The sequence below is a fragment of the Oryza brachyantha genome, chromosome 7 (assembly GCF_000231095.2).
Source record: "Oryza brachyantha chromosome 7, ObraRS2, whole genome shotgun sequence".
Classification (NCBI taxonomy): domain Eukaryota; kingdom Viridiplantae; phylum Streptophyta; class Magnoliopsida; order Poales; family Poaceae; genus Oryza; species Oryza brachyantha.
In genome coordinates, this window is record NC_023169.2 from 17,712,815 (window position 1) to 17,724,196 (window position 11,382).

At 41.0% G+C, this 11,382-nt stretch overlaps 1 protein-coding gene across 2 annotated transcripts; it reads left to right on the forward strand.

Moving 5' to 3' along the window:
- Positions 1-1,707: 1,707 nt before the first annotated feature.
- Positions 1,708-11,318, forward strand: LOC102716614 (rho GTPase-activating protein 7-like). 2 transcript variants are annotated; one of them, XM_015839272.2, is made up of 22 exons: positions 1,708-2,328; positions 3,331-3,367; positions 3,493-3,569; positions 4,554-4,624; positions 4,792-4,870; positions 5,010-5,154; positions 5,247-5,366; positions 5,458-5,535; positions 5,667-5,722; positions 5,843-5,912; positions 6,651-6,738; positions 7,010-7,253; positions 7,391-7,606; positions 7,970-8,293; positions 8,496-8,545; positions 8,980-9,040; positions 9,119-9,202; positions 9,302-9,415; positions 9,504-9,670; positions 9,935-10,004; positions 10,546-10,728; positions 10,835-11,318. In XM_015839272.2, the coding sequence occupies exons 1-22, from the start codon at positions 2,242-2,244 to the stop codon at positions 11,021-11,023; spliced, it is 2,610 nt and encodes an 869-aa protein (XP_015694758.2). In that variant the 5' UTR covers positions 1,708-2,241; the 3' UTR covers positions 11,024-11,318. The 2 variants fall into 2 exon arrangements, with proteins under 2 accessions (XP_015694758.2, XP_040381868.1); XM_040525934.1 differs by having other exon boundaries at positions 1,709-2,328; positions 10,549-10,728.
- Positions 11,319-11,382: the final 64 nt, after the last annotated feature.

Genomic DNA, 11,382 nt, shown 5'->3' on the forward strand with positions numbered 1-11,382 from the left:
TACATAGCAGATGACCATCCTACAGTAAAACCAACTTATTAGCAATCATGTATAATTTGACGACTAGTTTACATGCCACTACCTTTGAAAGAAAGATTCTCTACTTGTATGTATCTCTTTGGCGTTTTTACCTTGACAAGCATATTCAGCTCAACCAGCAAGCGTAGTTCAGATTCAGACATTTTAGAATTTCGCCAAGTGCTCGGAAAGGCTGCATTGTTTTCTATGAATTTCACGCATTTTGAGATGGATGCTCACCTAAAAGTTTCAGATACAGTTTGATCCTGACACTATTTTTTTTAAAAAAATCAGAACAAAAGGGGATATTCATAGCAGATTCTTCACCAGCCTGCCAGGTAGAAATCCCCAGACAAATTAACACCCCCAATTAGTTGTGCACCAGCCAAAAACTAAAGCTCTCCTCCGAACAGTGGTCCATCACACGCACAAACTGGGCCAAACCTGAAAGGACCCCTCCTCCAACCCGACACTGTAGCAAGTAGAGCGTGAGAAAATAAATTGCAAGCAAGAACAAAGTCTCATCCAGCTTGCCAACACCATAAAAGAAATATATAGTAACAATCCTTTTCATCTAATTGGTCCCAAAGTTTAGCCTTTATATTTTACCGTAAGAGCAAGCTAATAATATAGCCAACAAGTCAGCTATATGACTTTTTGTTGTTTTTTTTCAACCCATCCGTATAGTAGTTAGCTATTTATCATTAATATATAACCAATTTATCTCTTCCGTAGAGTTTTTTTTGGTTCTTATACTTAAGCCAGCTAAAAGCTTATCGTCCGCTTCTTGCCTCTCTCATCAATCTCAACATTTAGCTAGCGTACGACCTACTACTACTATTGTAATTACTCTAATCACACGCCTAATCTCTCTCTATCTCTCTTTGAGTCACACCTACTCTCTCATCAGTCATCACCCAGCTAGTCTTGGGAAACGTATTTGCCACTGCACTTTACACTTCATGCTGCTGTGTGTTGCTACGAAAATTTAATGCCCGTCTTGATCTGTCTCATGTGCGGTTGCAGTGCGGTTTCGCCTAACTTAATCACAAGTGGCTAACCCACTGTCACTCCATGAAACAGATTATGTTTGTTTAGTTTTTGTTTATGCACAGCAAAGTTGACAAGAGCGTGAAACCATCGAATCGCCATCAACTATTGAAGCGAGAATGACACTGGAGGTGAAATTGGAGGAAAAAAAAATACGGCAAAAAAAATACGGCGAGTTAGGCGTAACTCAACCGGTTAGATTTACCCTGACAAAAAAAACTTACCTGTTCGGATTTAAATTATAGCATTGACGATTAACTTTTTTACAGTGGCATACGTGACTGCGTGTTACGGGTGCATGGCTGTCTTCGTTTGTAGCGTATTTTTGAAAAAAATGGAATAATAGGCGTAAATTATTCTTAAATTTGAACGAAATTTACGCGATTCAACACTAATGTGGAGTATCTGCCTGATTCGTTATACTAACCCGATGTGTTAGCAGTAGTTTTTTTCGAAATCAACATGGACACGTCGTTTTCCGACACGCGACGACAAAACATGCCGCGACAGGGTTAACGTGTCGCGCGGCAATCCGCACCCAAATAGCAATTTTCAAAAAACCATCAAAAATCAAACGAGCGATTAAAAGGCAAAAATCCAGAGCGAGACGGGCTGGCTAAAATTTACTCAGCACAAGCCGCGAGCGCGAGCGAGGAGGAGGACAGCTAAGCGTCGTGGCGCGCGGCCTCTTGAGAATCCGAGAAGCTTTGCGAGCAAGCCTCTCTCCAGGTGGATTGGATTCATTTTGCTCGCCGCCGCAGCGGTAGCCGGTAATTACAGCGAGAGAGAGAGAGGAGTTGGAGGTGGAAGACGAAGGATGCAGTGGGTGTGAGCTGCGGGGGAGGAGTAACCTCGCTGTCGCTGTCGCTGGGGGAGGAGGCGACACCACCAGCGTCCCCACGCACGCGCGCGGGGCCGGCGGGCGGGCGGGCTACGCCCACCAGCACCACCTCCATGGCTGCTTCGTCCCAAAACCCAAGGCCCAAATCCTAACCACCGGAGAGAGGAGGGAGGGAGGGTTGGAGGCTAGGCTAGGCTAGTCCCCATCCCCTCCACGCACATCGCGGCCCTTCCACCGCACGCTAGATCGGCGGCGGCGGCGGTCCTCTCGGTTGGATCCAATGTGGTGAGGTGCTGTTGATGCGGCGGACGATCTGAGGTGGAGAGGCGGGGATGGCGGCGCCGGCGGCGGGTGCGGCCGAGCGGCAGCAACATCAGCAGCAGCAGCGGGGCGGCGCGGCGGCGGCTAGCGGTAGCGCGGTGAGTTCCGGTGGCCTTCGCCTTCTGCTGCTCTCGCTCTCGGATTTTTCGCTTGTTGATGCGCCTGTTGCTGGATTTTCGTGCCGGTTTGGTGTCGGGTGCTGCGCCGAGTTTCTCGGCGGAGTGGTGTGCTTTGCTTTGGCGTGGGGATGGGTGTTTCGCTGTTTTTTGGTGGTGGAATTCCTTGGTTGAGCTATGAGAGCGAGATGGCGTGGATGAATCGCGCCTCAGTGGAGGTGATGGTGTGAGTACGTGGTGGATGGGCTCCGCCACTGATGAGGAAAGCACCGGGCTGAAGGAGGTGTGAGATTGCAGTTAGTCGCCAATGTCTCGGTTGTATTCAGGCTGGATTGGATTGGATTTGATGGTCTTGGATCCTTGGAGATGTTTTAGTCTCGAGAGTGGCCGGCGTACTGCACATCAACAGGCACGCGGATGATATTTGGCTTGGATTGGAGTTGCTCACTACAGGAATGCGAATGGAAATGTTTGAGGGTGGATCAATTTATGATGACATAAGGATGTAGGCGTTCTACAGTGTCATCTGCACGCTGAAACTGAGCATTGACTCCAGATGGCCTTAGAGATGTGTGTGTTGCTTTGCAGGCTGAGTGGTGTTCGATCGTTGTGGTGGCCCGAGATTGATAGACTTTTGATATGAGGTGCAGGGAGAGTGGGAATTCAGGGAGCAGATTGAAGAATTCGCTGGAGTTCATTTCCTGTTTTGAGCCATATTCGTGTGTCCATGTGCAGTCATATCTGAACAGTCTGTGTACATTCAGTGGTTATTTTGAGAGGCATATGGTTCGATTTGTTCACTCTTGCAGTATCTGTGATGTGTAGGTTCTGAATTGAATGTTTGCTCACCTTAGTAGAGGACTTTTGAATGTTCTTGTTGAAACAAAACTTTTGATTGGGACAGTTACATTTTTTTATATCTGCTATTATATTTTTTACAATTATAATTGCAATGTTTCTGACATCACATTGCTCTATAACTAGGTATTTAAGAGTGGCCCTCTCTTCATATCATCCAAAGGTAAGCTATTTGGGCTATGCATATAATATTTCCATTTGTGCATAAGAGTGCTCTGCAGTTTAGTTTATTTGAGGCGGTACACAAACCATTGATTTTAAGAACATCATATTTTCTATGGTTTTCAGGAATTGGATGGAAATCATGGAAAAAGCGTTGGTTCATCCTCACTCGAACATCACTGGTTTTCTTCAAGAGTGACCCTGTAAGTATTTTATTCTTGCCCACAATCTAATTGGCATACCGAATTCTCAAGTTATACATCCCCATCATACAATATTTTGGTTCAGCATGTTGATATGACAGGTCACACCTATCTAGTATCTGTTTAACGCTTTCTTCATCTCCATTGATCATGGCAAGTATGTAGTAGTGTGATCTGCATATGTTTTATGTTAATTTCATAATAATGCATGTATACTAAAACCGCAATGAAACATGAGTACAGTATTTAGAGTTTTGCACTGAATGACAGAATGATTAATTTGCTCTTGTCAGTCCAGTCCAAATGCATGAGTAGTGTCATTATATTTTGTAGCTCCCTTGTCCTGGTGGTTCCATAGCTTCAAATATCCAAATGTGGGCAGTGCTTGATACTCGGCAGCTGCTTATTCATGTTCTTATCCCAGGTTACACCAGAGTCCAGAGAGGTGTTTAATGTATCTACTACTTAGTCATCACGTAGTCATCAGGATTGGCATTGTGGGCCACAGGTTGGTGGCTCTCCGCGTGCATCGTAACTGAGGGGAAGAGGGAGGAGGGGAGGGGAGAGCTAAAGCTAACCTTCAAACCACCAATGCTGCTGTATGCCAAAGCAGCAGCAGCTGTGCCTGGCCATATCAAAGTAAGAAGGAAAAATAGGTTGAGGATGTTGGCCTAATAGAGTTGTGATCGTTGGGGCGGGGTGCCTTTTGTAGGGTTAGCCCACTAAGTCCACCTTCATCCTCTTTTTTATTTTCCTTTATTGTTTTCTTGATCTATAGCCATTGGGATCATGCTGTGCATTTGGAAAAGCACCACCTCCCCATCAACTCACATTTCCAGTAATCTGCAACTGCATCCCTCGACCAAGTTTCCTGGCGACTATAGTTATTACCATTTATTTCATTTCATTCATTTTCCTGCTTATGGGTTACATTAATAGAAATTGATTCTTACTTCTTGACAAGTACCTTTCATTCCACTGTAGAATTCCTTGCCCCAGAGAGGTGGTGAAGTGAATGTTACTTTGGGGGGAATTGACTTGAACAATTCTGGGAGGTTTGTGTCTCACTATCATTTATTCATTGCAGCTTTACTTGAAGTTTACTGTATAGATTTTTATCAAATTGTTCCATACTTCTTAGTAGACAAATGATTTAGGGCACTGCTTCCTTTTGGGTTTATCTGTGTCATTATGTTAAAGTAACAATATATCTCATTCACAGTGTAGTGGTCAGGGAAGACAAGAAGTTGTTGACTGTCCTGTTTCCAGATGGTCGTGACGGTCGTGCTTTCACCTTGAAGGTATACAATTTCCCTTTAGTTTTAACAGTTTGTCCCCTGCAAAGATACAAGATGTTAAATTTCAAGTATTATGTTTTTTCTTTAAGCCTTTTAGTTGCCTTCCAAAGTTAATTAGAAGTGTCTGCTATTCTTGATGCAGGCAGAGACATCTGAAGATTTGTTTGAGTGGAAAACTGCATTGGAAGAAGCTCTTGCGCAGGCCCCAAATGCAGCTCTTGTGATGGGACATAATGGGATATTTCGTAATGACACAACAGATCCATATGAAGGAGCTATTCCAAACTGTTAGTTCCTATTCTAGTCTGACTTAATTCTATTTGTGAAGAATTCAATATCTATCTCTCCCTTTTTCATGTATATCACTTGATGTCTGCAGGGCGAGATAAGAGGCCTATCAAATCATTAGTTGTTGGCAGGCCAATTCTTCTTGCACTGGAAGATATTGATGGCAGCCCTTCTTTCCTAGAAAAAGCTTTGCGGTTTCTTGAGAAACATGGTAGGGATAATCATTATTCATTATCACTGAAGTTTGGAAATGATTGGACCCATCCAAAAGTTTATTCGGAAAATGTGAATATTTCTTCCAGGAATAAAGGTGGAGGGAATCTTACGCCAGGCTGCTGATGTGGAGGAGGTTGACAAAAGAATGCAAGAATATGAGCAAGGTACATGTGGTTACCTTGCTTGTAACTTCATACACAGAAGATTGTGGTTTAATGGTAGTATTTATGGTTTGATAATTTTGGTGCCATCGTCCAATAATTCAATTGTTGCACTTCTTTCTGTTTTGTTGCAGGAAGGACGGAGTTTGCACCAGATGAGGATGCTCATGTTATTGGTGATTGTGTAAAGGTACCTTGCTGTCATTCCTTTTATGTTGATGCTCCAAAAATTCCTACATGTTGTAAGAGTTTTAATATTTCATTACCTGCTTGCAAAGTATATTTATGTAAAGTTAAAACATATCTGCAGCATGTTCTCCGTGAACTACCATCTTCTCCGGTGCCTGCTTCCTGCTGCACAGCTTTATTGGAAGCTTTCCGTAAGTGTTTTTCTGTATTCATGTTAACTTAAATATCCTCGTTTAAACATAGTGATTCAGGGGTAAGCCGTAGGGTAAACTTTATGGTGAGAGGTGGGCTGTTAGGGTATTTACGAAATTACTATGTTTCCCCTAATAACCTTTATAATTAATTCAGCACAATACAAACAAATTCACTAGTCTACCTTATATTAGAAGAGCTCATAGCATGTTTTAGTTACTAAAACTAACCATAGATGCTGTCGATGCCTGATGTAAGTCTTATTCCATATTTGGAGCTTTGACTGCTTTGCACACCTCCTAGTTATTATACACGCGTACCCCAGCATATGTTACCAAGTGGTATATTATTTTAGAGAAATTTTGAGGAAATTTCTGTACACCTTTCTTTTTGGTAATAGGGAAAATAGAGCTTTGATTCTTATATCATTGCTGTAGGCTAAGATCCAAAGGTGTTTTGCATAATGCATATGAGGACTCCTAGTGTAAATTGCTACTAGTATAGTACTAAACCTATACAGATTCAAAATGAGACTATAATGTTCAGCATCTAACATCCTCAACTGTACATACTACAGTTCAACAGCATCTAACATGCAATGCTATTTCTTTAAAAAAAATATTTACAGAAACCGGAACATGGTTACTTAGCTTATGTTTTTGTAATTTGTATATATTGAGTTATTTGCTTCATATTCGTTCGTTGGCAGTCTTTTCATTTCCTTCATACTTTTCTAGGTCTGGAAAGTAAGGAATCTCGGATAAATTCTATGCGTGCGGCAATATCTGAGACCTTCCCTGAGCCTAATAGGCGGCTGCTACAGAGGTCAGTATACTTCTATTTTATGTGAATATCTTATGTGTTGAGTTGGCTTTGCGTGCTGTCTATCAGCCTGGATATTACATTATCACTAAAACGGAATACCTTCTGAGATAAAGCTTTTTGTCAACTTTTTGGTATTATTAAAATTATGTGATTGATATAGGAATGACAACATATTCTGGTTTGTACTAGTAGTGTAAAACTTGGTAGCAGTGCTTTGTTATCAGCAACTGGGCAAATTCTTCAATAAGCTTATAAAACCTTTCTTTCGCAGAATTTTGAGAATGATGCACACTGTTGCTTCTCATACTGCCGAGAATCGAATGACTCCATCAGCAGTTGCTGCCTGTATGGCTCCTCTCTTGTTGCGTCCACTTCTAGCTGGTGAGTGTGAGATGGAAGATGACTTGGACATGAATGGGGACAGTTCTGCCCAGCTCATTGCTGCTGCAAATGCTGCTAACAGCGCTCAAGGCATTGTCACTACTCTCTTGGAGGAATTTGAGGGTATTTTCGATGTAAGTTTACTTGATATCAGCCCAGAGATTGTTGCCCAGATAACTCTATTTTGGCCATATTAGGCCGATCCAACTGGCTGATTATTTTTCTATTTATTGTGGAAGTTACTAACTATTCATGTTTATCAATTTTACAGGATGAGCACATGCGGTGTTCCCTATCACCTGATTCTCAAATTGAAGATAGCGGAAGTGAAGAGTCAACAGATGATGACACTCTGGATATCAAGGACAGTGGGTTTCATGACGCAGAGAATGATGCAGATCAAGAATTAGATGACTCTGAGAGAATGTTGAGTGGAAAATTAAGTGAAACTAGTGCATGTACTGCTGGTGACCTCTATGACTTCAAGGTTGGTGTTCTTTGCAGTTTTAAAATTTCTAATTGCCAGTAATTTTTATCTAATACAACCATATATACAGTTTAAATATTTTTAAGTCAGCTGAGGGGAATAAAAAATATTGCAACAAAAGAGGATTAAACGTCCAATTCCACTGATGATTTTTTTTTGCATGTGCAGTTATTTTTTTTAATATAATTGCACAATCTTATAGCACTTACCCTTACATATTTTTTGTTGTTTATGATATGAAGCATTCAAAATAGCTTAATCAGAAAAGCTGAGTGGCTTTTATTTTTTATATAAGTAGCAAGTTCATCTGCAAAAATCATGACATGGCTTATGCTTCTGTTCTCATTGCAATGTGGACAACAGGTGGTTGATGGTGATGATTCAGACGCTGAACCTTCTGCAGGGGATAAGGGTGTAGAAACAAAAGTGGATGTAAATGATGCCCAGCATAGTCATTTAGTTGAAAATGTTTCAGTGAATGTCCAGAGATCACCGGATGAAAAAGATCCACTAAATATGGTGTCCAGTCAGGATTTCCCGTTGTCGATGGGAGAGATTCTATCTTCTTTGGATGCAGGAATTTCCTTACCTGGTCCTGGAGCTGAATATTCTGTAGACAGGCATTCCATCAAATCAAATGGAACTCAGATGCATGTGAAACGCTCTAACTTTTGGGGACGGAACAATGTAAGTGAGAACTTTTGTCCTTTACTGTGTTTCCCCAGCAAGTTCATGTTACTTAAAGGGTGTAGAATTGTGACCACTGACGTATGGTTCTATGATATTCTTTAAAGAACATTACGATTTTCTCTGGAAAATCGTTATGAAATATACACTCCTATTAGTGTATAAAATTGTTTCAAGAGATTTACACATTCAGTTTATGCAGGGAAGAAAAAGTCAACAGTCAGAATTGGCTGATTCATCAGGTGAAGAAGAGTAAGTCCCCACCCCATTTTCATGTTTACATGATTGTTTCATGTAAAAGTTTAGAGCTGACGAGTTAAGTTATTATTATTTAAATAGTTTCATCAATAAATTTGCTCCTGGTGTTCTGCCTGCTGGATCAATTTTATGTTATTACTTAAGCTGAAGATACATTCATTCAGTTAAAATATGTAGCAACAGGCCAGCAGCTTTCTATGATAATCATTGTTCTGACCTATTGAAAAGTTGTTTCTGTGCTAGCCTTTTGGCCAATGCCACCGTTTTCCTTTTTTTGAGGACGGTCAATGCTACCGTTGATTAGTAATGATAGAGCTGAACATGATTGTTTTGTAGCTTTCAACTTCTCATTGATTTATTGATACCAAAATATCAGTGTGGTGGATTGGTTTTGTATTAATTACTATGAACTGTTAAATTTCTTTCAGGCTGGCTATCCAAAGACTGGAGATCACAAAGAATGATCTACAGATCAGGATTGCGAAAGAGGTACAAAGGGAACAGCACATTATACTTGAGATTTTTGATTTATAGGAATACTAAAAACTAACTGGAAATGCCTCTCAGGCTAGAGGAAATGCAATCTTACAAGCTAGTTTGGAAAGAAGAAAACAAGCACTACATGAACGCCGTTTGGCTCTGGAACAAGATGTATGTTATATTCTTTTACCATGTAACTCATTTCAGTAAACATGTAGCACTTTAAGATAGTGCGATACCTTGTTTAATGACAACTGCTTCTGCTTCTAGGTTTCAAGGTTGCAAGAGCAGCTACAAGCCGAAAGAGATCTTAGAGCTGCATTGGAGGTTGGATTAAACATGTCTTCTGCACAATTTTCTAGTTCACGTACAATGGATTCAAAGGTACTCAAATGTTATGCAACTTGACACTAATCATCATTGTACTCTAGGCTTACTGATTACACCTAATCTCTTCCTTCTTCTACCTAAGACGAAGGCAGAGCTTGAGGAGATTGCTCTCGCAGAGGCTGATGTTGCAAGGTTAAAGCAGAAGGTTGCAGAGCTGCATCTCCAACTCAATCAGCAGCGCCAACATCAGTATGGCTCTTTGGTTGATACAAATGATCGTTACCAACATATTCCAAATCATCTCCCACAGTAAGAAACCATATTTTTCATAGTTACCATTTATTTCACTTTTCTTTGAACCACTGTTCAGAGTCTAGAACATCAAAATATACGAGTTATTGGGAGTTACATGTTTTTGTAACAAAAGCATGATGTTTCTGCTGTCAATTGTTGACTTACTGTATCAGCTCAAAGCATATGTTTATCATTTGGATGTGCTATATATTCTCTAGTAGTCCTTTGAAACTGCAAAACACTAGTACATTAACTATGCGAATATTTTGTTGCCAACAGGAACTTTGTTCAATCAGGTTTTGATATGAACCTTGCTTTCTGTAATCAGGAGAAGAAGCAAAGGAACGAGGTTAGCTATAAGTTTCCCTTAATCTTCTATGATTAAATTTACAACAATGGAAGTTGGAAATTACATAGCCAACCAATTAGCTGATATTAGCTCCATTTTTCATTGCACTATGATAAAAGTTCTCTTAAAATGTAATATGGTAATTCACCGGAGAGTGATAGTAGGTGCATCGGAGCTTTGCAGCAAAATAAACAAGCGAAACAGCCTATAACATTTTTTTGTCTATTTCCAACCTTTCAATATGGTTGACTGTGCTCATCCAATGTATCCGCTGCTAGAAAATGATAAAAGAAACAGCTCCCATTAGGTTTCCAAAAATGGCTAAGAGTGCATCACAGTTATTTGGCCCAACCACAAACTTACTCCCCAAGGGTAGCCAGGGCAAGTGGATCAAACAGTCATTCTTCATGGTGAAAAGCGCCAATAAGTAGCTTCTTTTTTAGATAATGGGAGTTTTTATCGATCTCAGTCACGAGTAACTGTCTACTGTAATGTAAAAATGCCGTTCATCCACTGATGGCACAAAAACAATCTATGGCAGCAGGGCTCGGCAGGTGCATCGCATTGGAGAAGCATCAAGCAGCACGTGCTACCTCATGGTTCTTCAAGGCCCTTCTCCCGCAAGCTCTCCATGGACGCCTCTTCGAGTGATTCAAGAGAGGCATCGACGAGCATGCCAGCGGATGGCAGTTCCATGTCCGTGAACATCCCAAAAGCAACCGAGGTAAGGGAAAGAAACCGTTTGCTTCTGATGGATGCACCGCTTCTAAAGACTTAAAAAATGCACCGCTTATCATTCAAGACGAGTATTCAATTCTCTTGTATCACAGGGTGTGGAGTACGGCAGGCAGCCGCCCGTGGCATCGTCCACTCTGGTCGAACTGACGACCAGGCTAGATTTCTTCAAAGAACGGAGGTCACAATTAATGGAGCAACTCCACAGTCTGGATTTAGGAAATGGGTCAGCTACTCATGATTTCTCATACAAGTCTTCGTCTCCGTGGAACAGTCCAAGGTAGGAGGAGCGTTTTTTTTTTTTTTTTTTTTTTGGGCAACATCGTGTTTGTATATTCTTGGTAAAGAATCCTCTCATTTTCTTTCGTAGTGGTGCCATTGGTAGAAGCTGCTAGTGAGAATGTATATCCCTTTCCTTTTCATCTTCCATTCGGTTTTGCTGTTGCATGCGGCAGCCTCTTTTGGTTGTGATTTTTGTAAAATGCTTTTTGTAATCTATTGTATGTAACACGAGTTGGGGGATCATAATCACTGGCACTCGTTTCTGGTGTCTTTCCAATATATATTGTGTTTCTTTTATTGGTGGGGCATCGGTGATCTCCAGCACTATTCTTTTCAGTGTTTTTTTTAAAAAAAAATTAGG

Bases quoted from the DNA above. Each gene is read 5' to 3' on its own strand.
- LOC102716614 (XM_015839272.2), top strand. From the start codon at position 2,242: ATGGCGGCGCCGGCGGCGGGTGCGGCCGAGCGGCAGCAACATCAGCAG. The intron at 5,367-5,457 runs GTAGGGATAATC...TATTTCTTCCAG, and splicing joins GCGGTTTCTTGAGAAACATG to GAATAAAGGTGGAGGGAATC. The intron at 9,203-9,301 runs GTATGTTATATT...TTCTGCTTCTAG, and splicing joins GTTTGGCTCTGGAACAAGAT to GTTTCAAGGTTGCAAGAGCA.